The sequence below is a fragment of the Entelurus aequoreus genome, linkage group LG10, assembly GCF_033978785.1.
Source record: "Entelurus aequoreus isolate RoL-2023_Sb linkage group LG10, RoL_Eaeq_v1.1, whole genome shotgun sequence".
Classification (NCBI taxonomy): domain Eukaryota; kingdom Metazoa; phylum Chordata; class Actinopteri; order Syngnathiformes; family Syngnathidae; genus Entelurus; species Entelurus aequoreus.
In genome coordinates this window covers 19,333,330-19,358,247 of record NC_084740.1, presented here as the reverse complement: position 1 = coordinate 19,358,247, position 24,918 = coordinate 19,333,330, and the positions used below count along the sequence as shown (strand labels likewise).

The 24,918-nt window shown below is 38.6% G+C and overlaps 1 protein-coding gene across 3 annotated transcripts in view; it reads left to right on the top strand.

Annotated features, from left to right (window-relative positions):
- Positions 1-24,918, top strand: part of capn12 (calpain 12) — a 97,402-nt gene that overhangs the window by 37,123 nt on the left and 35,361 nt on the right. For all 3 annotated transcript variants that reach the window (XR_009827453.1, XM_062060250.1, XM_062060248.1), the window contains exons 2-6: positions 1,887-1,956; positions 2,273-2,391; positions 20,408-20,541; positions 20,616-20,787; positions 21,128-21,211. Coding sequence is in view for 2 of the 3 variants with exons in the window: in XM_062060248.1 (XP_061916232.1) it covers positions 1,887-1,956; positions 2,273-2,391; positions 20,408-20,541; positions 20,616-20,787; positions 21,128-21,211 (579 nt within the window). In the remaining variant the exon portion in view is untranslated. The remainder of the gene's footprint in view (positions 1-1,886; positions 1,957-2,272; positions 2,392-20,407; positions 20,542-20,615; positions 20,788-21,127; positions 21,212-24,918) is intronic.

The following is a 24,918-nucleotide window of genomic DNA, read 5'->3' as shown; positions in this document are numbered from 1 at the left end:
GATAAACATTTTTTTTTTGCAAATAATCATTAACTTTTGAATTTGATGCCAGCAACACGTGACAAAGAAGTTGGGAAAGGTGGCAATAAATACTGATAAAGTTGAGGAATGCTCATCAAACACTTATTGGGAACATCCCACAGGTGAACAGGCAAATTGGGAACAGGTGGGTGCCATGATTGGGTATAAAAGTAGATTCCATAAAATGCTCAGTCATTCACAAACAAGGATGGGGCGAGGGTCACCACTTTGTCAACAAATGCGTGAGCAAATTGTTAAACAGTTTAAGAAAAACCTTTCTCAACCAGCTATTGCAAGGAATTTAGGGATTTCACCATCTACGGTCCGTAATATCATCAAAGGGTTCAGAGAATCTGGAGAAATCACTGCACGTAAGCAACTAAGCCCGTGACCTTCGATTCCTCAGGCTGTACTGCATCAACAAGCGACATCAGTGTGTAAAGGATATCACCACATGGGCTCAGGAGCACTTCAGAAACCCACTGTCAGTAACTACAGTTGGTCGCTACATCTGTAAGTGCAAGTTAAAACTCTCCTATGCAAGGCGAAAACCGTTTATCAACAACACCCAGAAACGCCGTCAGCTTCGCTGGGCCTGAGCTCATCTAAGATGGACTGATACAAATTGTAAAAGTGTTCTGTGGTCTGACGAGTCCACATTTCAAATTGTTTTTGGAAACTGTGGACGTTGTGTCCTCCGGACCAAAGAGGAAAAGAACCATCCGGATTGTTATAGGCGCAAAGTTGAAAAGCCAGCATGTGTGATGGTATGGGGGTGTATTAGTGCCCAAGACATGGGTAACTTACACATCTGTGAAGGCGCCATTAATGCTGAAAGGTACATACAGGTTTTGGAGCAACATATGTTGCCTTCCAAGCAACGTTACCATGGACGCCCCTGCTTATTTCAGCAAGACTATGCCAAGCCACGTGTTACATCAACGTGGCTTCATAGTAAAAGAGTGCGGGTACTAGACTGGCCTGCCTGTAGTACAGACCTGTCTCCCATTGAAAATGTGTGGCGCATTATGAAGCCTAAAATACCACAACGGAGACCCCCGGACTGTTGAACAACTTAAGCTGTACATCAAGCAAGAATGGGAAAGAATTCCACCTGAGAAGCTTAAAAAATGTGTCTCCTCAGTTCCCAAACCTTTACTGAGTGTTGTTAACAGGAAAGGCCATGTAACACAGTGGTGAACATGCCCTTTCCCAACTACTTTGGCACGTGTTGCAGCCATGAAATTCTAAGTTAATTATTTGCAAAAAAAAAAAAAAAGTTTATGAGTTTGAACATCAAATATCTTGTCTTTGTAGTGCATTCAATTGAATATGGGTTGAAAAGGATTTGCAAATCATTGTATTTCGTTTATATTTACATCTAACACAATTTCCCAACTCATATGGAAACGGTGTTTGTATATCAATATAGATCAATACAGTCAGCAGGGATACAGTCCGTAAGCACAAATAAAAATAAAAATTGGGTTGCCGACCCCTGTTATATGTAAACAAAATTAGCAGAGGCATAAGAAAATGTATAATAATACCATGAAGTGAATCCCTATACATTTATTGTCATAAATTATTCACGGTTACAAACGGCCCTCAGAGGGTAGCCATAATTGCGATGTGGCCCTCAATGAAAACAAGTTTGACACCTGTGAATTAGACAGTGTGCACTGCACCTGCACATCTGTATCAAAAGTAAATACCTTTTTTTGGTACATTTTCTAAAAAAACAACAACAAAACCTGTCTATTAATATCTTTGTAAAAGCTGATTTTATTTTTGATTGGTTCTAAGTGTCTATTCGACTTTGTGATGACTTTATTACAAGTGTGTGTGTGTGTGTATTCTTTAAGGACATCAGTGAGAATGCTGTGTTTGTGGAGGGCACTATCGGCACCACTGACATCTGCCAGGGTCAGCTAGGTAAGTACATAACTCATCGTTATCACCAAATGCTTCATTATAGAATGGAAAAAGCAAAAGTCACTGATTTGGAAAAAAAAAAGTCCTTTATTTGTTTTGCATTCAACTGAGATTGTTCTGCTCTGATGATTCTGTCTTCAGTTGAGAGCAGTCAAGTGAGAGGTCAACGTGCACCTCCTCCTACTACTCCTCCACTTTTTAACATTTTTCCCTGCATATAAAGAGAGCTTTTGTAGAACAAAACAGAGCACACGGAATGTGACTTATTAGTGTGTGTTTGTTTTTAATAAAAAATATATCCCATGGCTGTCTCCAGGTAACTGCTGGCTGCTAGCAGCATTGTCCTGTCTCACCATGCACCCCAAGCTCTTCATCAAGGTGGTCCCGCCTGACCAAAGCCTGTACAAGTCTTATGCCGGCATCTTCCATTTCAAGGTGAGTAACAAGGTCAAGAGATCAAGTTTTAGCGCCAACAGTCCGATGTGATGGTCTATAGCCATCATGTTGTTAATTAGAGACTGTTAATTACAAGTCTTACCACCTTTAGGGCCAGCTGGGACTTGCACCTTCTTTGGAACATCTGCAAAATGTCTTTCCTCTCGTGGGTGCGTGACATCTGGGATTGACTGATGTCCAGTCTAGGGTGTACTCTGTCTCTTACCTAAAGTCAGCTGGGATTTGCTCCAGTTCACACTTGACCCTGAGCAGGATAAAAGTAGAACCTGGAAATAACCGAGAAAAATTAATTAGGATCAAAGTATTGTTACAACTTATCCAACCTACCAATCTGCTTAACTGTCAATTTTAAATAAAATGTCCATCCCACTCCAAAAGTATGTCCAGATTTCTGCTCTAGTCCTCTTTGTAGGTGCAAAAATAGTCAGTATTTATCAACTATTTACTTTATGCTACCTACCCAGCTATCCACTGCGCAACAAACTAACCTACCTGGCACCAACCAGTAACTGGAAACAAAACTGGTTACCTACCAACCTTATCACCAAATAAACAACGATACCAACCAACCAATACACTATTCATAACTACCTATTCACCTACAAAATGACTTACCATCCCACCTACCCATATATCCACTACACATCCTACTAACTTAGCACCGACATCAATCCAATCCAATCCACTTTATTTGTATAGCACATTTAAACAACAGAAATGTTTCCAAAGTGCTGCACAACAATATTAAAAACAATATTCAAATATTATACTTAGCTCCACCAATGACTGAATAAAAACAAAAAAATATAAAACCAATATAAAAACAATATAAAAATAAATATGATTAAAAACAATTTTAAAGGGTAAAACCAATTAAAACAATAAAAAGAAATCACAATTTTAAAAACACAGAGGACCACAGAGGACCTCACAACTCACGTAGTGTTAAAAGCCAAGGAATAAAAGTGGGTCTTAAGACGAGACTTAAAACAGTCCACTGTGGGAGCAGTTCGAACATGGAGGGGCAGAGTGTTCCAGAGCTTAGGGCTGACCACAGAGAAGGTCCTGTCTCCCCTGGTTTTAAGTCTCGTCTTGGGCACCACGAGCTGGAGCTGGCTCTCGGACCTCAGAGCGTGCGCAGGAGTGTAAATTTGGATGAGGTCTGAGATATAATGAGGTGGCAGTCCATGTAAAGCTTTAAAAGCAAACAGCAAGGTTTTAAAATCAATTGTAAGATGAACAGGGAGCCAGTGCAAAGTCTCAAGAATTGGGGTTATGTGCTGGCGTTTCCTGGCCCCTGTTAAAAGTCCTGCTGCTGCCTTCTGGACTAACTGCAACCGGGAGAGAGCTTTTTGGCTAATGCCAGCATAAAGTGCATTGCAGCAGTCCAGGCGACTTGAAATAAAAGCATGCACGACTTGTTCAAAAAGGTTAAAAGATAAAAACGGTTTTACCTTTACTAAAAGACGATGATGATAAAAACACGATTTTAAAACGCCATTGACTTGTTTGTCAAGTTTAAAATCGCTGTCTATAGTGACGCCAAGGCTGGTGACTTTGGGACGCACATCATTTTGCAATGGTCCCAAGTCAGTGAGGGCTGGACCAAAAACTAAAATATCAGGTTTTCCCTCATTCATTATTAAAAAATTCTGGGCTAACCAAGCCTTGACGTCACATAGACAGTTGAGAAGGGGTGTCAGGGGGCCGTGGCCTTTTGAAATCGGCATTAAAGTGTATTTAATCCAAGTCACTGTGCGTTACTATTTTTTTATTTATTTTCCCTCGTAAAAATTAATTGAATTTCTTCTTGCCGTCTTGGAAAGTGACGTCACGTAAGCGACAAGTCACGTTTTTAGCATGAGGATGACACACGTGTGCGACACCGAAGTAAACAACAATGGAGGGCGGAGAGAGAAGCGCGTTTTCAAGTTGGAAATCCAGTCATTATTTGGAGTTAAAGAAGTTGGTCTGGCAGTATGTTGTCGAGGAAATGCTGCCCTTAAGCACAGTTGACTCGCCCTCGTTCCGTGCCATAATAAACAAGATCCTTGCTACGATCGAGGCGGACTTGCCTCACAGAACATCCTTTTCGTCTTACCTGGAGATGGAGTATGCGTAGATGGAGAGCCACTTGAAAGCCGCACTGAGTGAGGAATAGACTTTCTGACAAGAGGTTTGAGAGGCTTTTGTTAATGAGGCGCACAACCACTGGTTTACTCGCCCCACGCCACTGTTTGACTCATAACTGGATTATAACAATAGAACAATGAGAGCTAACATGTGGTGTTATACGCTGTTTTGTAAAACCACGCCTAGCTGCTCTGATGTTGTGAACAACAAGTTCAGTATTCATAAGAGAAGTTCAACATAATTTAATAGTTACATTTATATTTGTAGGTTTTGCCACTGCCGTATCAACAGTCAGGTAAAAAAGACAGTATTTATTTTATTTTATAAAAAATAATTAAAGTCAACTGCTGTTAAGAAAAACAGTTAAAAAAAAAATATATATACACCGTATTTTTCGGATTATAAATCGCAGTTTTTTTCATAGTTTGGCCGTGGGTGCGATTTATACTCCGGAGCGATTTATGTGTGAAATTATTAACACATTACCGTAAAATATAAAATGATATTATTTATCTAATTCACGGAAGAGACAAAGCAAATGTCAGCAATCGTCACACACACGTCAGCAATCGTCACACGCACGTCAACCAATAAGAATTCATCGGGGGAGGGTCATGGCAGAAGTGCATTGTGGGTTATGGGATGCTAACTGCTATATGCTATATGCTACTGCCGCACCTATTAAAATGGATCATATCAACGTTGGCGGTAACTTATAAAAACTGAGAAGGGCTGAACAAAAATGGCACCGAAAAGGAAATCATATACTGCATATTACAAGCTGGACGTAGTGAAATATGCAGCAGAAAAAGGCGATCGAGAAGATTTCATGGGATTTAGCGATTAGGAGTGACAGATTGTTTGGTAAACGTATAGCATGTTCTATATGTAATAGTTATTTGAATGACTCTTACCATAATATGTTACGTTAACATACCAGGCACGTTCGCAGATGGTTATTTATGCCTCATATAACGTACACTTATTCAGCCTGTTGTTCACTATTCTTTATTTATTTTAAATTGCCTTTCAAATGTCTATTCTTGGTGTTGGATTTTATCAAATACATTTCCCCCAAAAATGCGACTTATACTCGAGTGTAGGGCTGCAACTAACGATTAGTTTGATAATCGATTAATCTGTCGATTATTACTTCGATTAATCGATTAATAATCGGATAAAAGAGACAAACTACATTTTTATCCTTTCCAGTATTTTATTGAAATAAAACAGCATACTGGCACCATACTTATTTGGATTATTGTTTCTCAGCTGTTTGTACATGTTGCAGTTTATAAATAAAGGTTTAATAATTTTTTTTTTTTTTTAAATTAAAATTTGTATTTATTTTTTTTAATTGAAAAAAATTGCATAGCATAGATCCAACGAATCGATGACTAAATTAATCGCCAACTATTTTTATAATCGATTAGTTTTTGCAGCCCTACTCGAGTGTGACGTATATATGTTTTTTTCCTTCTGTACTATGCATTTTCGGCCGGTGCGACGTATACTCCTGAGCGATTTATAATCCGAAAAATACGGTAAATAAAACAAGTATTTATGTCCAGTAAAGAAAGACTGTCATTATTTTTTTTTTTAAATGTAAAACTAGGGATGATGTTCGAAACCGGTTCTCCCGATTGTTCGATAAGAAAAGAACCGATTCCATGGATTCGAATCCCTTTTTGAGAACTGGCTCCCGTTATCGAAGCCACTATACCGTATTTTCGCGATCATAGGGTGCACCGTAATAAAAGGCGCCGTGTCAGTTACGGGTGCTATTTCTGTATGTAACGCATAAATAAGGCACAGCGTATTTTTGGGCGCAGGCATGGTTAAACATACGCTATCTTAAAACATACGCTAGCATGCATGGACGCTGTTTTAAAAAGGCAGCAGGAGCAAAGCTGAGTTGGGTTGTACTCAGAGGTGGGTAGTAACGCACTACATTTACTACGTTACATCTACTTCAGTAACTTTTGGGATAAATTGTACTTCTAAGAGTAGTTTTAATGCAACATACTTTTACTTTTACTTGAGTATATTTATAGAAAAGAAACACTACTTTTACTCCGCTCCATTTATCTACATTCAGCTCGCTACTCGCTACTGATTTTTATCGATCTGTTAATGCACGCTTTGTTTGTTTTGGTTTGTCAGACAGACCGTCAAAGTAAGATCTATCACATGCCTGCGTTTCACCAATCAAATGCAGTCACTGGTGACGTTTGACTCCATTTCACCAATCAAACAGAGCCAGGCGGTCACGTGATTAACAAGCTTAAGCTTACATGAACTCAACAAAGCACATCGCGGTAAGTAACGTTAGTAGATATTTTGGCTGTCACCGTAGGCCAGGGGTGGGCAATTAATTTTTACCGGGGGCCGCATGAGCAACCCGAGCACTGCTTGAGGGCCACACCGACAATATTTCAATTAAATGTTGCTCAAATTATTTTTGATGTACCGTAAGATAGATAATAATAATATTTTCATTTAACCTAACTTATCTTTATACAAAAGCAGATGGCTTTTGATGGTTTTATTTTTAACACTTTCTTACACAACACTTCCTGATGTATATTACAATACAAAAATTTCAATTTCTGTCACTTCATCCTGCATCCTCTTTGTTGTGAACGTAGCACGCCTGTAAGGTGATTGGCGAAGAAGGAAGAAGCGTTGCTGTTGCGGAAATGAGGAGTGAGGATTGGTTTTCCTTTTGGAAAGAACGAGATAAGTTGAGCTGTGTTAGTATAGGTTGCTCAATAAAAGTTTAAAAAGAGCGTCAGACTTGGTGTGCACTTCTTCTGGACGCTACAATTGATGTCACAAGTGGGATGAAATGCCTCCCAGTTCGCCTTGCCATCAAACCTGGGAGTCTTCATTGAGGGCGGAATTCCCCCGTGTCAAGCAGCGTGGCTGCACCTGTAAACGCTCTCTCTCTCTGTCTCTCTCTCTCTCTTTGCGACGAGCTCCTCACGTGGCACGTACCTCCCGATGACGTAGCACACAAACAGTGCAGTATGCGCAAAGTTTTACTTCTGCCACCAATTGTAGCGTCCAGAAGAAGTGCACACGAAGTCTGACGCTCTTTTTAAACTTTTATTGAGCAAGCTATACTAACACAGCTCAACATATCTCGTTCCTTCCACACGCACGTCTCCTCACTTCTCATTTACGCAACTCAAGAAGACATCTACTTCAGCAGGTCGTTACACTATATTCTTTAAACACAGCAACATGTGTACCACAAATAAGCACACGGCTTTACCTTTACTTGGCAGTCCATGTCTTTTTTAAAACACGCCATTCGTCATCAACTTTTCTCTTTTTAGCGTCTCGGGGATAACCGGGCATCACTTGTCGCTGTGCGCCTTCCCTCACAGGACATACGCACATATAACACTTTTCAAAATAAAAGCAGCACAGTTGTATTGCACGCACGACAAAGATGGTTTTTTTAAATTTATTTTGTATTTGTGATTGCCGCTGCGCGCACGAGCATACGTCCGCACAGAAGTAATACAAATAACGCTTTTCAAAACAAAAGCAGCACCGTTGTATTGCACACTCGAAATAGATACTTTTTAAAATTTATTTTGTAATTTATAATTGGCCTCACGCGGGCCGGACAGGGACGTACAAAGGGCCGGATGCGGCCCGCGGGCCGCAGAATGCCCAGGTCTGCCGTAGGCTGATGTTAGCTTCCCTGCTATGAATCACTGTCAAATGTACATCGTGTGGGGACATTTATTAACGTACTGCAGCCTCATAGACACACACACACACACTCACGCACAGTCGCACACACACACACACACACACACACACACACACACACACACACACACACACACACACACACACACACACACACGCACACACGCATGCATAGAAACACCAATCAGTGTGTTCCCAGATGCAGCCCACACCTATCAGTTTATGGTTTGCGTAAAGGCTAACTTTTTATTTTCCTTTGTAAACTCTGCCTACTGAGCCTATGGTGCTGTTAAGTTATTGTGGCTCAATTTGCCTTAATTTTTTTTATGTTAATGTATTATTATTTAATATATATTATTTTTTGCTCTTGAACGCATCATAATTATCCCATCAACTCCCCCCAAAATGGATTAACTCGCTGGAATATAAAAGACAATATAACATACATCCATAAACGTGGATGCATATAAAAAAGTGCAATATATTTATCTGTACAGTAACCTATTTATTTATTTATATCTGCACCTTATTGCTTTTTTATCCTGCACTACCATGAGCTAATGCAATTAAATTTCGTTCTTATCTGTACTGTAAAGTTCAAATTTGAATGACAATAAAAAGGAAGTCTAAGTCTAAGTTTTAGTTGCTTAAGAGATATTCCTGGCTCTGAATTTGCTGATTGCTATTTTTATGTTTTTGTGCATTAGTTGTTGCCGTCATCATTAAACGAACAGGTTACTCATCAGTTACTCAGTACTTGACTAGTTTTTTCACAACATACTTTTTACTTTTACTCAAGTAAATATTTGGGTGACTACTCCTTACTTTTACTTGAGTAATACATCTCTAAAGTAACAGTACTCTTATTTGAGTACAATTTCCGGCTACTCTACCCACCTCTGGTTGTACTTTATAGAAGTATTTATCAATGTAGTCACATTATTTATTGATCAATCCTCATCCACAAATCCATCAAAGTCCTCATCTTCTGTGTCCGAAATGAACAGCTGGGCAAGTTCTCCATCAAACACGCCAGATTCCCTCTCCTCATTTTCAAAGTCAGTCTCGTTGTCCATTAGCATAGCAAGCTAGCACAACAGTAAAAGCCGACTTCTCTTGCCCCGTTGTGCGTATGGATTCGCTACCGTGCTGGTCCCCTTCTTCTCCAGTGTGCTTCACCGGGATGTGGAAAGTGAGCGTCCATGTTGGTGATGTGTTTGTCAGCAATTTTTATTTATTTACAACGCACATAGCAGCACTATATGCTCACTGTGGGCGTGCCTTTAGCGTCCTCTGAAACCTTCACCCTATAATGGCCGCATGCTGTCCTCAGTCACGTCCGCTTTTCCTCCATATAAACAGCGTGCCGGCCCAGTCATATAACATCTATGGCTTTTGGAACTCCGTGCACACACAACAACCTATCTGGATTCCATAAGGTATCGGTTGATAGGAGGATTCGATAATGGGCTCGAACTCGATAATTTCTTAACGAACATCATCCCTATGTAAAACAAGTATTTATGTTAAGTGCAGTTGTTGATGTTAAAGTGATTATTGATTATTTTTATGTTGAGGCGGCGGGGGTAATGTCGGTAGCTGCATTGCTGAATGTAACTTTTAATCTAATTTAGTCACTTTTAAAATCAACTAATCAGTAAAGTAACTGTTACTTTCTAAAGGAGTAATCAGTAGTCATTAATCAGATTCGTTTTTCAAGGTAACTGTGGCAAAACTGTTGAAATGGCACAATAGTTGTCATGTCGCGTAGCTCAGATCTACTTCCTCTTTCTGTCTACAGCTTCTGAGTAATGTAGTACATACATTTACTTCCTATTTTTTTACATCCATCCATCCATCCATTTTCTACCGCTTATTCCCTTCGGGGTCGCGGGGGGCGCTGGAGCCTATCTCAGCTACAATCGGGCGGGAGGCGGGGTACACCCTGGACAAGTCGCCACCTCATCACAGGGCCAACACAGATAGACAAACAATATTCACACTCACATTCACACACTAGGGCCAATTTAGTGTTGCCAATCAACCTATCCCCAGGTGCATGTCTTTGGAGGTGGGAGGAAGCCGGAGTACCCGGAGGGAACCCACACAGTCACGGGGAGGACATGCAAACTCCACACAGAAAGATCCCGAGGCCGGGATTGAACTCACGACTACTCAGGACCTTCGTATTGTGAGGCAGACGCACTAACCCCTCTACCACCGTGCTGCCCTATTTTTTTATTTTTTTTTACATGTATTTATATATTTATTTAACATGTATTTATCAAAGGTATGACAATTAAGAACAGATTTTCATGTTAAATGCTAACTTAGTAAAAACGCTGCATTTATATGACAGGGATGTTGATGTGTGATGATAATCTCTCATCGTCTCTCATCATCTCCACGTTATTGTTTCATAATGTCATCCAATATCATTGTTTTTATCAATTTAATTTTAGGATAGCCCCTTGAGATTCAGCCTCTTGAATGTTTTCGCCACATTCATATGCAGTTGTACAAACCCCTCGTTTTGTTGTCTCATCTCATGATCTCATGAGTTAAGGAAATATTTTTCATCCTTCAGGCAAAATGGAACACCTCAGAAGTTACTCCCCTTTGCCGTGGTTTTGCTTGAAGAGATAAATACAATGATATCACCCTCTTTCTTATCTGTGCTCACACACAATGTTCTCTCTGGTTTTAATGATGTTAGGCTGTACCGGGTGTGGATGGAGTGGACAGGAGTGTGTGAGTGTGTGTGTGTGCGTGTGTCGACACTCCTGCGCTGGCATTGCTACTGTTTGTACTTACTCCTTTTTGTAGAATCCATTGTTAACTTCAATTCTAGTCACCGCACTTTATTCAGACAGTTTTATTTAGACGTAGACACACTTTATTGATCCACAAGGGAAATTGTTCCACACAGTAGCTCAGTTACAAAGGATGGAAAGGGTAAGGATGGAAAAGGTAATGCAGGTATGAAGTACACTAAAAATGTACCATAGTAGCAATATAAAATATAACATATATGTAATATTTACATATTATATATACAGTATATCAGTGTTTTTCAACCACTGCGCTGTGGCACACTAGTGTGCCGTGAGATACCGTCAGGTGTGCCGTGGGAGATTATCTAATTTCACCTATCTGGGTTAAAAATATTTTTTGCAAACCAGTAATTATAGTCTGCAAATTATGTGTTGTTGTTGAGTGTCTGTAATGTCCAGAGCTCGGCAGAGTAACCGTGTAATACTCTTCCATATCAGTAGGTGGCAGCCGGTAGCTAATTGCTTTGTAGATGACGGAAACAGCGGGAGGCACCAAGCAGGTAAAAAGGTAACTAATGCTTAAACCAAAAATAAACAAAAGGTGAGTGCCTCTAAGAAAAGGCATTGAAGCTTAGGGAAGGCTATGCAGAACGAAACTAAAACTGAACTGGCTGCAAGGTAAACAAAAACAGAATGCTGGACGACAGCAAATACTTACTGTGGAGCAAAGACGACATCCACAAAGTACATCCGAACATGACATGACAATCAACAATGTCCCTACAAAGAAGGATAAAAACAACTGAAATATTCTTGATTGCTAAAACAAAGTAGATGCGGGAAATATCGCTCAAAGGAAGACATGAAACTGCTACAGGAAAATACCAAAAAAAGAGAAAACGCCACCAAAATAGGAGCGCAAGACAAGAAGTAAAACACTACACACAGGAAAAGAGCAAAAAAGTCCAAATAAGTCAGGGTGTGATGTGACAGGTGGTGACAGTACACCTACTTTGAGACAAGAGCTATATTGATGCATGCTTGGTTATGCTTTAAAGTCATATCCAACAATTGCGACAACAACCTTTTACTGTCAACTGAGTTTCGTTTTTTAATGATGTCTGCTGGTGGGGTGCCTCCGGATTTTTTCAACGCAAAAAATGTGCCTTGGCTCAAAAAAGGTTGAAAAACACTGCAGTATATAATATATACTGATTTATTATTATATTATATTTTTATATAATATATACAATATATAACAAATCCCCCCGCCCCCAAAATGTATTCTGTTATCTCAAACATTTACTTCCTATGTATATATTTATTTAAGATGTGTTCATTAAAGGAGCCATATGTAGTGAAGTGGCCAGAAATGGTGCTGCAATCACGGTCAAAATTCTGTAGTCCCCTCCCACTCTCCACGACTGAGGTTGCCAGATACACAGCCGAATCCGAATCCTAGTCCAAGGAACTTCAAATGGCAATCGACGAGTCCTACGCTGTAGGTTTCTCTTTTTTATGCTTCTTGCAAGATGGTTCACTAAGTAATTATGCCACATTTTACTGATGTTCATTAGCCAAGTGTATTTGTAAAGTTAGCAATATTGTCGTCGGGAGTTGGGACATATTGTTGGCATTATAGAGAATAGATTTCAAAATCCTCCTGCTCACATATAAATCACTACATGGTCTAGGGCCCAAGTATATCACTGATATGCTCCCACTATATACGCCCTCTAGATCACTAAGATCTTCTGAGACCAATCTGTTAGCGGTTCCAAGAGTAAACTCAAATCAAGGGAGATCATCATTCAGTCACTATGCAACACATAGCTGGAATAAACTTCCTGAAGATGTCAGACTCTCCCCAACTCTCACTACTTTTAAAACTAGACTGAAGACTTTTATGTTCACCTTAGCTTTCAGCTAAATCTTTTAATCTTTTAACTTTTAACGTCTGCACTGTTTTTATTTTTATTTTTATTGTCTGCATTTTAATTTTGCTTTTATTTTCTTTCATTTCACTTTGTTGTCTGTGAAGCACTTTGAGTCTGCCTTGTGTATGAAAAGCGCTATACAAATAAAGTTGCCTTGCCTTGCCTTATCCTGCTAAAATGTCTAGTTGGACCGCACGGACCACCATCCAAATAATTATATATAATAATATATTATAAATTGCATAGGCCTACTTTGATGGCAAGTCGAGGCCATCCATCCATCCATCTTCTTCCGCTTATCCGAGGTCGGGTCTGCGGGGGCAGCAGCCTAAGCAGGGAAGCCCAGACTTTCTTCTCCCCAACCACATGGTCCAGCTCTTCCCGGGAGGATCCCGAGGCGTTCCCAGGCCAGCCGGGAGATATAGTCTTCCCAACGTGTCCTGGGTCTTCCCCGTGGCCTCCTACCGGTCGGACGTGTCCTAAACAGCTCCCTAGGGAGGCGTTCGGGTAGCATCCTGACCAGATGCCCGAACCACCTCATCTGGCTCCTCTCTATGTGGAGGAGCAGCGGCTTTACTTTGAGCTCCTCCCGGATGGCAGAGCTTCTCACCCTCTCTCTAAGGGAGAGCCCTGCCACCCAGCGGAGGAAACTCATTTGGGCCGCTTGTACCCGTGATCTTGTCCTTTCGGTCATAACCCAAAGCTCATGACCATAGGTGAGGATGGGAACGTAGATCGACCGGTAAATTGAGAGCTTTGCCTTCCGGCTCAGCTCCTTCTTCACCACAACGGATCGATACAGCGTCCGCATTACTGAAGACGCCGCACCGATCTGCCTGTCGATCTCACGATCGACAACGCTGATTAAGAAGTGGAAAATGAGGGATTCAGGTAGACCAGCAAATATTTCAGCCACAACTGCCAGGAAAATAGTTTGAGATGCAAAGAAAAATCCACAAATAACTTCAGCTGAAATACAGGACTATCTGGAAAAATTGTGTGTGTGGCTGTTTCAAGATGCACAATAAGGAGGCACTTGAAGAAAAATGGGATGCATGGTCGAGTCGCCAGAAGAAAGCCATCACTCCAAATTACTTTGTTCCAGAAGTTTTGAGGCTTGTCTCTGTGCTGTTTGGCGTAAAGTAAGTGGGATACTTTGTGACATTTACGCAGAAATGTCACAAAGTATCCCGCAGATTTCTCACAGATCCTTTGACAATTCTTTTGCCTTCCCCATGACTCAGAATCCAGAAACATCTGTGCAGCACTGGATGAAAGATGCAATGGTCTGTCAGAAGCCCAGAAACTCACTGACCTTTTATACACACACATTAATTACAAACAAACAGGTCACAGGTGAGGATTGAAACCTTGATTAGCCATTCAAACCTGTTTGTGTCAACTTTTGTGCATGTTATCAGATCAAAGTCACTGGGGTATGTAAACTTTTGATCAGGCTCATTTGGGTACTTTCTTTTGTCCTTTTGATTTAAAAAGAGTAAACCCAGTTGTTTGCCAATAAATAGCTTCACACAACCATAGAGCATGAGTGGAAGAAAGGTTTTTGTGTTATCATTCATATTCTCTGAAGAATGGCCAAGAAATAATAAATTCTCCAAGGTAATGTGAACTTATGAGCACGACTGTATATATATATATATATATATATATATATATATATATATATATATATATATATATATATATATATATATATATATATATATATATATATATATATATATATATATATAAATCAGATACTTTTTAAGCCCTATATATTTTATCTGTGTGTATGTATGTATATATATATATATACACGTGTGTGTGTGTGTGTGTATATATATTGTATATATACAAACCCCGTTTCCATATGAGTTGGGAAATTGTGTTATATGTAAATATAAACAGAATACAATGATTTGACAAAGAAGTTGGGAAAGATGGAAATAAATACTGATATAGTTGAGGAATGCTCATCAAACATTTATTTGGAACATCCCAGAGGTGAACAGGCAAATTGGGAACAGGTGGGTGCCATGATTGGGTATAAAAGTAGATTCCATGAAATGCTCAGTCATTCACAAACAAGGATGGGGTGAGGGTCACCACTTTGTCAACAAATGCGTGAGCAAATTGTTGAACAGTTTAAGAAAAACCTTTCTCAACCAGCTATTGCAAGGAATTTAGGGATTTCACCATCTGTGAAGGCGCCATTAATGCTGAAAGGTACATACAGGTTTTGGAGCAACATATGTTGCCATCCAAGCAACGTTACCATGGACGCCCCTGCTTATTTCAGCAAGACAATGCCAAGCCATGTGTTACATCAATGTGGCTTCATAGTAAAAGAGTGTGGGTACTAGACTGGCCTGCCTGTAGTCCAGACCTGTCTCCCATTGAAAATGTGTGGCACATTATGAAGCCTAAAATACCAGAATGGAGACCCCGGACTGTTGAACAACTTAAGCTGTATATCAAGCAAGAATGGGAAAGAATTCCACCTGAGAAGCTTAAAAAATGTGTCTCCTCAGTTCCCAAACCTTTACTGAGTGTCGTTAAAAGGAAAGGCCATGTAACACAGTGGTGAACATGCCTTTTCCCAACTACTTTGGCACGTGTTGCAGCCATGAAATTCTAAATTAATTATTTGCCAAAAAAAAATAAAGTTTATGAGTTTGAACATCAAATATTCTGTCTTTGTAGTGCATTCAATTGAATATGGGTTGAAAAGGATTTGCAAATCATTGTATTCCGTTTATATTTACATATGTGTATGTTATGTATATATATGTGTATGTAATGTATGTGTATATATATATATATGTGTATGTAATGTATAGATGTATGTATATATATATATATATATATATATATATATATATATATATATATATATATATATATATATATATATATATATATATATATATATATATGTGTGTGTGTGTGTGTGTGTGTGTGTATATACATATGTGTATGTAATGTAAATATGTGTATGTGTATATAAATGTGTATATAAATGTGTATGTGTGTGTATATATGTATGTGTGTATGTATATATATATATATATATGTTTGTGTGTGTGTATATGTGTGTGTATATATGTGTATATACTGTATATGTATCATTTTTTGGATTTTTTTTTCAATTGAATAATTTAAAATATCTTTATGATTAAGTTTAAACAGAGGTTGAAGGACATAGATTTATAGTAGGTTTAATTAAAAAAAAACTGTGCTAAAAAAATCATGGCCCTAGTTTCTATGTCAATACCGAAAGTTTTAGAGTCGTGGCTGATTCTAGATTTAGGCCACACCCCTACATTTTGGACCAGGAAGTGACATTGCATTACTATCCATTATGGCTGCATGCTCAGTAACTTAATCCTTTAGTTTAGGGAAAAAAATGTGTTCCAAAGACTGAAAATCAGTGTGTATCTTTAAAAACTGTCACTACCGAACACATATTCTCTTCAATTATATAAACTTTTTCAGCTTTTATGCAACATATTTTGTTTTTATGAGTGTACAACTCTTCAAATATGTGTTTGCTAGCCATATGCTTTCTAGCATTATTTAGTTATGGTCAAAATTAGCTAGAATTGTCACACCCGACACAGTCGGACCCGAAACAGATGATAACGTTTCGGTGGTGACAGGGTCATTTCGGTAGTGACAAAAGGAAATGGAAAGTAGTTTAATCCTACCATTTTGAAATCTGTTCGCAAAGTCTTAAAATAAGTGATTATTAAAAAAAATATTGTTTTAATAATATATTTAAAACAAATAAAAATGTTTTTAATGTAATGCTGTGTCTAATTGTACATGAGGGTCAATTTAGTGTTGCTAATCAGCTTATTCCCCAGGTGCATGTCTTTGGAGGTGGGAGGGGACTAACCCCAGGTGCATGTTTTTGGAGGTGGGAGTGAGACGGAGTAGTAGAGAGAACCCACAAAGTTGCGGGAAAAACATGCAAACCCCACACAGAAAGACCCCGAGTTCAGGGATGGAACCAAGGACCTTCTCTCTGTGAGGCACAAGCGCTAACCACTGTTCCACCGTGCTGCCACTGAATACTGTACCCACATGGGTGCTTATATTCAACTGATATTAACAGTTTTCTCCAAAGATAAATTATTTTATTGACCACAAAACATAAGTGTTTGCAATATTTCCTACATCAAGCATGTTATAAGTTAATATTAAGCAATAAGGTTGAGGGAATATGATACAACCTTGCAAAAAAAACAGTGGTCATTACCAAAACACTGGGTGTTTACAAAGAAAACAACGTATTTTGAGTTATCAACAAAAATATTATGAAACTGAGTGGTTAAATGTATGTTCAATTTCATAAATCATTAACTTTGAAATCAATCTGATCAGTGTTAGGCATTTTAAAAAGAAACTATTTTGAATAATTTCATACATTGAAGTAAGAACATTTGTTTAAAAAATAATTTTTATGGACCCCATTAATTATTTCTAAAAATAATCTTAGGTAAGGTAAGTAAGCATGATATTAACAGAGTAACATAATATTTTATATTCATAATGGAAGGCTATAATTCGTTAGTGACAAATTTGGAGAGAGGACAAACATTCCCAAATATTCTGCAAATAAAAAATACAAGTTGACTGTTATTTTTAGATATTGTACAATATATATATATAGGGACAAAGTTTTGAGAATACAACTAACAACATTTTTAAATATTTCCAACCTCACTTTGAACCGTGTGTGTGTGTGTGTGTGTGTGTGTGTGTGTGTGTGTGTGTGTGTGTGTGTGTGTGTGTGTGTGTGTGTGTGTGTGTGTGTGTGTGTGTGTGTGTGTGTGTGTGTGTGCGCGGTGGCGGCTGCTAACGTGCATCCGCAGTCGGCAGTGTTTTAGCTACTTCTAAATCACTAATCCTCACCTCCATGGCGACAAATAAAGTAAGTTTCTTACAAGTATCATTATCACTGGAGGACGAGGAATAGCTAAACATGCTTCACTACACACTGTAGGAGGATACAATAGCTCACCGGCGTCACAATGTAAACAAATGCCATGGGTGGATCTACACATGACATCCACTGTGTAGAGCGTATCTAATCGATACTGCAATGATTACTTCAATATTTTTAATAATCACAAAATCTTTTTTTGTTTTTAGAAAATTCATATGTTTATAAAGTGAGTAAATACGTCCCTGGACACATGAGAATTTAAAATATGACCATTGTATGATCCTGTAACTACTTGGTATCGGACCGATACCCAAATTTGTGGTATCATCCAAAACTAATGTAAAGTATCAAACAACAGAAAAATAAGTGATTATTACATTTTAACAGATGTAGATACATAATTTTAGTACATTGTTTGATTTATTTGCTTAATTCATTCCTTAATTTAGCCATTAGGAAATCCATAGATCAGCCACAGGTTTGTATAAACCGCAGGTTTCAAAACCTGGGAAAAAATTAGTAGCTTATAGTCCGCAAAATACGGTAATAAAAAAAAACAACTATAAGGAGTCATTAATCTGCATGCAGCAAGAGCCTTTTTCACCGGAATTCCCAACGAAGAGCTATTAACTTGCCAAACACACTTCACAGCGTTTCAATATCTTTCTTTTGAAATATTTTTGAAGAAATTCGCAGTATTGACTTTTTAAGGTGTGTTTTCCCTGCAAGCAATGGCCCTTCGGAGGCTCTTAACGAGAATGTGACATGACTTAACTTGCAAACGGAGGGACTGTAATTTCATTTTGCCCTGTCAGAGTGATTTGAGAGCAGTCCGAACATGCAGGTACCCACTGACACATAAATGCACACACACACACACACACACACACACACACACACACACACACACACACACACACACACACACACGCCTGTGTGTTGTGTACACACAGTCAGCAGTAGAGAACACAGCCTGCGTCATGACCAATTACTGCCTTTGAAAATGGTACAACATGTAAAAAGGGTACTCTGTGTTTTATTACTCAACATTTTCTTTTACTCCCTGTCTTGTACAAATGCACTATCATAAAAAGTAAAACAATATATACAGTCGTGGTCAAAAGTAAAGAACATAATGTCATGGCTATGAATTTTTGACCACTCCTCTTGACAAAATTGGTGCAGTTCAGCTAAATCTGTTGGTCTTCTGACATGGACTTGTTTCTTCGGCATTGTCCACATGTTCTCAATGGGGTTTAAGTCAGGACTTTGGGAAGGCCATTCAAAAACCTTAATTCTAGCCCGATTTAGCCATTCCTTTACCACTTTTAAAGTGTGTTTGGGGTCATAGTCCTGTTGGAACACCCACACCTGGTAAAGGTAATCCTCCTTTCTATTCGTCTCATTTACTCTCTGTGAAACACCAGTTCCATTGGCAGCAAAACAGGCCCAGAGCATAACACTACCACCACCATGCTTGATGGTAGGGATGGTGTTCCTGGGATTAAAGGCCTCACCTTTTCTCCTCCAAACATATTGCTGGGTATTGTGGCCAAACGGCTACATTTTTGTTTCATCTGACCACAGAACGTTTCTCCAGAAGGTCTTATCTTTGTCCATGTGATCAACAGCAAACTTTAGACGAGCCTTAAGGTGTGGCTTCTGGAGCAAGGGCTTCCTTCTTGCATGGTAGCCTCTCAGTCCATGGCGATGCAAAACACGCTTGACTGTGGACACTGACTCCTGTGTTCCAGCAGCTTCTAATTCATTGCAGACCTGCTTTTTGGCGGTTCTCGGTTGACTCTTGATCATCCTGACCAATTTTCTGTCAGCAGCAGGTGATAGCTTGCGTTTTCTTCCTGATCGTGGCAGTGACAAAACTGTGCCATGCACTTTATACTTACGAACAGCATAGTTGCTCTGGGGACATTAAGCTGCTTTGAAATGGCTCCAAGTGACTTTCCTGACTTGTTCAAGTCAATGATTAGTTTTTTCAGATCTTTCCCATTGTCGCGTTTGTCTCAATGACTGCATCACATGAACCCTATTTAAATGGGCTCAGAGAAGTCAACAGGTGTCGTCAATCATAATCACTCACATGAAGTTACGAGGCCATGCCACTAAGGTCATTTGATTTGATTTTAACTTTTCTACATCACCAGAATTGATAATGTATGTTGCTGTCTGTATATTTTTGACCCAGCAGATTTGGTCACATTTCCAGTAGACCCATAATAAATTCATAAAAGATTTTTGTGACCAACAAGTATGTGCTCCAATCACTCTATCACAAAAAAATAAGAGTTGTCGAAATTATTGGAAACTCAAGACAGCCATGACATAGTTTTTTACAAGTGTATGTAAACTTTTGACCACGACTACATATATATATTTTGCAGAATAAGAAGTACATTTTTCCACCACTTCATATGAGTTTAATTTCAGTTTGTTTCCCCATGTGTCCTGTGTAGTTCTGGCAGTATGGTGAGTGGGTGGAGGTGGTTGTGGACGACAGGCTGCCAATACGAGAGGGCCGTCTGCTCTTCAGCTACTCTCACACCCGCAATGAGTACTGGAGCGCCCTGGTGGAGAAGGCCTATGCCAAGTCAGTACTGCCAGGAGCAAGCATATGTGCCTGGGTTGTAATGTCTGACATCCTTTGCACTTGCACGGTTGCAGGTTAATCGGATCATACGGAAGTCTGAAGGGTGGCAACATTTCGGAGGGGATGGAGGATTTCACAGGTGGCATCGCGTACTCACTGCCGGTTTCCTCTCACGCGCCTCGGGTCTTGTGGAGGTTGCTGACAGCGGCCCTTGTTCGAGGCAGCCTGCTCAGCTGCTTCATTCAGGTACTTCCTGCCTCAAATAATAATAATAATAATAGATTTTGTTTGTAAAAAGCACTTTACATTGAGCAAACAACCTCAAAGTGCTACAGTGTATTAAAAAATAAAAAAAAGATAATAAAAATAAATAATAAATACAAACCAGAACTAGCACGCATATATCTAAAAAAAAGGCTTTTTTAAAAAGAAAGGTTTTTAAGCCTTTTTTTAAAAGCATCCACAGTCTGTGGTGCCCTCAGGTGGTCAGGGAGAGCGTTCCACAGACTGGGAATGTCCTGACCTGCAGATATGCATGTAGCAGTCAGGGGGCGCTGATTTAGAGTCTTTTTTTGTGTGTCCACAGGCCAACAACTACCGGGAGGTAGGCAAAATAAATGGAGATGGTCTGATAAAGGGCCATGCCTACGCCATCACTGAAACCGACCAGGCTAGTACACTTTTACAATCTCCTCATTTTATTGTTATTGTCGATTAATATCCTCCAATCCTTTGAACACCACTTTTTATTTTAAGTATTGTCTCATTATCACATTTGTCATCATCTTATTTTATTGTCTCATCTCCTTATCTCATGATCTGATTTTATCTAACGTCATCATTTTAAAACCTTATCTTATCTCTTCATGTTATCGTCTCATAATCTCATTCAATAGTATTATCCTATCATTTTTATTGTCTCATATCATGATCGCATTGTATCTCTCTTTATTTAATTTTTTTAACATGTCCTGTCCAGCCACTCAGGCAAATCATATTGTTGATATCTGCTGTACAAATTTACTTTACAAAAGAGAAGTGTGATTTATGTAATGTTTGGTGCAGCCGGGCCGGAGCAGGAAGGGTAGAAAGAAGAAAAAAAGAAAACAGAGGGGGAAATTGCAGGGACTACAGGGGGATAAGACGGAGAGACAACAACAACAGAACAGCAATAGGAAATACAATATGTACAAATATGATAGTAAAAATGATAGCAAAGAAGCAGTTAGTGAAGTAAATAATAATACAGAAATGACAATGAACATTATTGCACTACAAATGAAGCAATACCAATACCAATAGAAATAACAGTATTGACAATGAATAATAATAATAATAATTACCTCTATTATTAAAAATAAAATTGTTTCAAAAGCAATATGTAATGAAAACTTGAATCACTAAAGAAAGCAAATAAACGGAGAGACTGTATTAACCTTGTAGATTGTTATAGTAACAATAGATTAAACTTTGTCAGTGTGCCATGTGTTACCCAGTTTCCCCTGGGGAGGACAACATTTGATGAATGTTTGATGAAACTTGATTATATGCGTGAGTGTATGCATTAATATATGCTTGTATATGTACAGTGAATGTACAAACATACACTGTATGCTTATACATTGACTGTATAGTACAGTGTGTGTATACCGGTATGTATGTTTGTACAGTGAATGTATATGCACAGTATGTGTATATGTATTTGTGCAATGAATGTATATGTACAGTATTTGTATATGTATGTTTGTTTGTACAGTGAATGTATATGTACAGTATGTGTGTATGTATGTTTGTACAGTGAATGTATATGTACAGTGTGTGTATATGTATGTTTGTACAGTGAATGTACATGTACAGTGTGTATATGTATGTTTGTATAGTGAATGTACAGTATATGTACAGTATGTGTATATGTATGTTTTTACAGTGAATGTATATGTACAGTATGTGTATATGTATGTTTGTACAGTGAATGCATATGTACAGTGTGTGTATATGTATGTTTGTACAGTGAATGTGTATGTACAGTGTGTGTATATGTATGTTTGTACAGTGAATGCATATGTACAGTGTGTGTATATGTATGTTTGTACAGTGAATGTGTATGTACAGTGTGTGTATATGTATGTTTGTACAGTGAATGTGTATGTACAGTGTGTGTATATGTATGTTTGTACAGTGAATGTATATGTACAGTATGCTTGTACAGTGAATGTGCGTGTGGATGCATGTACTGTGTTTGTAGTGTGTATTGTTCTTCTCATTCTATCTCATGTTATGGTCAACTAACCTCATTTAAAACCATCATTTTAGCTATTTGGTGTTGTCTCATCTGATAATCCCTTCATGTTATTATGTTATTGTCTAACAATCTCCTCCAATCATTTAAACGTCTTTAACATCCCATCAAGTTATTGTATCATAATCTAATTTATTGTCAGCATCTTCTCATCATTTTATCTCATGATCTGATTATATCTCATGTTATTTTAACTACCGGTATTCATGGTGTTGTCTTATCTCATTCAATTTTATGATTCTATCATTTTATTGTCTCATCTCACGATCTCACCATGGTATTGTCTAGTGATCTCATTTAAAGCCATCATTTGAATATTTTAGTGTCATCTCATTTGATAATCTCATCACTTTATCAGGTTATTATCTAATAATCTCCTTCAATCATTTAAACAGTTTTATCATCACACCAATTCATCACTTTATCAGGTTATTATCTAATAATCTCCTCCAATCATTTAAACAGTTTTATCATCACACCAATGTAGTGTTTCAGAATCTCATTTATTGCCATCATCCTTTTTCATTGTCTCATGATCTGATATCTCATCTAATTTTAACACCTTATCTCATCTTGTCTCATCCCATTGTATCTTATCCTGTTATTGTCTCATAATCTCATCCAAAATCATTATTTTATCAATTCAATTTTGGCATCTTGAGGTGCAGCATCTCGTTTTCAAAGGGGTCCCCTTTGAAAACGCCTCTTGAATGTTTTAGCCACGTTAATGGTGGAAGAGTTTCGTATTTATGCAGTTGTATGAATATCAAAAAAATCATTTTATTATCTCATCTCATGATCTCATTTGTGAAGGAAATATTTTTCCTCCTTTGGGCAAAATGGAACACCTTAGAAGTTTTTCGCTTTGGTCTTCGTTTTGCTTGAAGAGATAAAAACAATGATCTCAACCCTGTTTCTTATCTGTAGACACACATATTTGTTTCTCTAGTTTTAATGATGTTAGGCTATACCGAGTGCGGATGTAGTGGGAGTGGACAAGAGTGTGTGTGTGTGTGTCCAACACATGTGTCTTGCTACTTTTTGTAAAATAAATTGTTAATCTTCAATTCTAGTCACATAGTTTTAGAATAAAATAATCTGGGAGGACTCCTTTCCCTGTGAAAGGGAGGGTCCAAACACATTGTATCTTATCATGTTATCATTCCATACCATATTTTCCGCTTATCTCATCCTTGTAACGCAAAGTGAGGTTCAGGGGCGATTTGCGGCCCGCAGTTGGCCAGAAGAATATTGTCAGAAAAAAACATTAAGAAAGAAAATCTATAAGTGCAAGTTAAAACTCTACAATGCAAAGCAAAAGCCATTTATCAACAACACCCAGAAACGCTTCGCTGGGCCACAGCTCATCTAAGATGGACTGATGCAAAGTTGAAAAGTGTTCTGTGGTCTGACGAGTCTACCTTTCAAATTGTTTTTGGAAATTGTGGACGTCGTGTCCTTTGGACCAAAGGGGAAAAGAACAATCCGCATTGTTATAGGCCCAAAGTTGAAAAGCCTGCATCTGTGCCCAAGGCATGGGTAACTTACACATCTGTGAAAGCACCATGAATGCTGAAAGGTACATACAGGTTTTGGAGCAACATATGTTGCCATCCAAGCAAGGTCTCTTTCATGGACGCCCCTGCTTATTTCAAGCCACATTCTGCCCGTGTTACAACTATTGAACAACTTAAGCTGTACATCAAGCAAGAATGGGAAATAATTCCACCTGAAAAGCTTCACAAATGTGTCTCCTCAGTTCCCAAACGTTTACTGAGTGTTGTTAAAAGGAAAGGCCATGTAACACAGTGGTAAAAATGCCCCTGTGACAACTTTTTTGCAATGTGTTGCTGCCATTAAATTCTAAGTTAATGATTATTTACAAATTTACAACTCAGTGTGAACATTAAATATCTTGTCTTTGCAGTCTATTTAATTGAATATAAGTTGAAAAGGATTTGCAAATCATTGTATTCTGTGCCAACTTCACTGGTGTCATGATGCGCTGTTAGGATCCTTCTGGAAGAATCCCCAGTTTGAGTTGGTTCTCACGGAGCAAGATCAGCCTGTTAAGGATG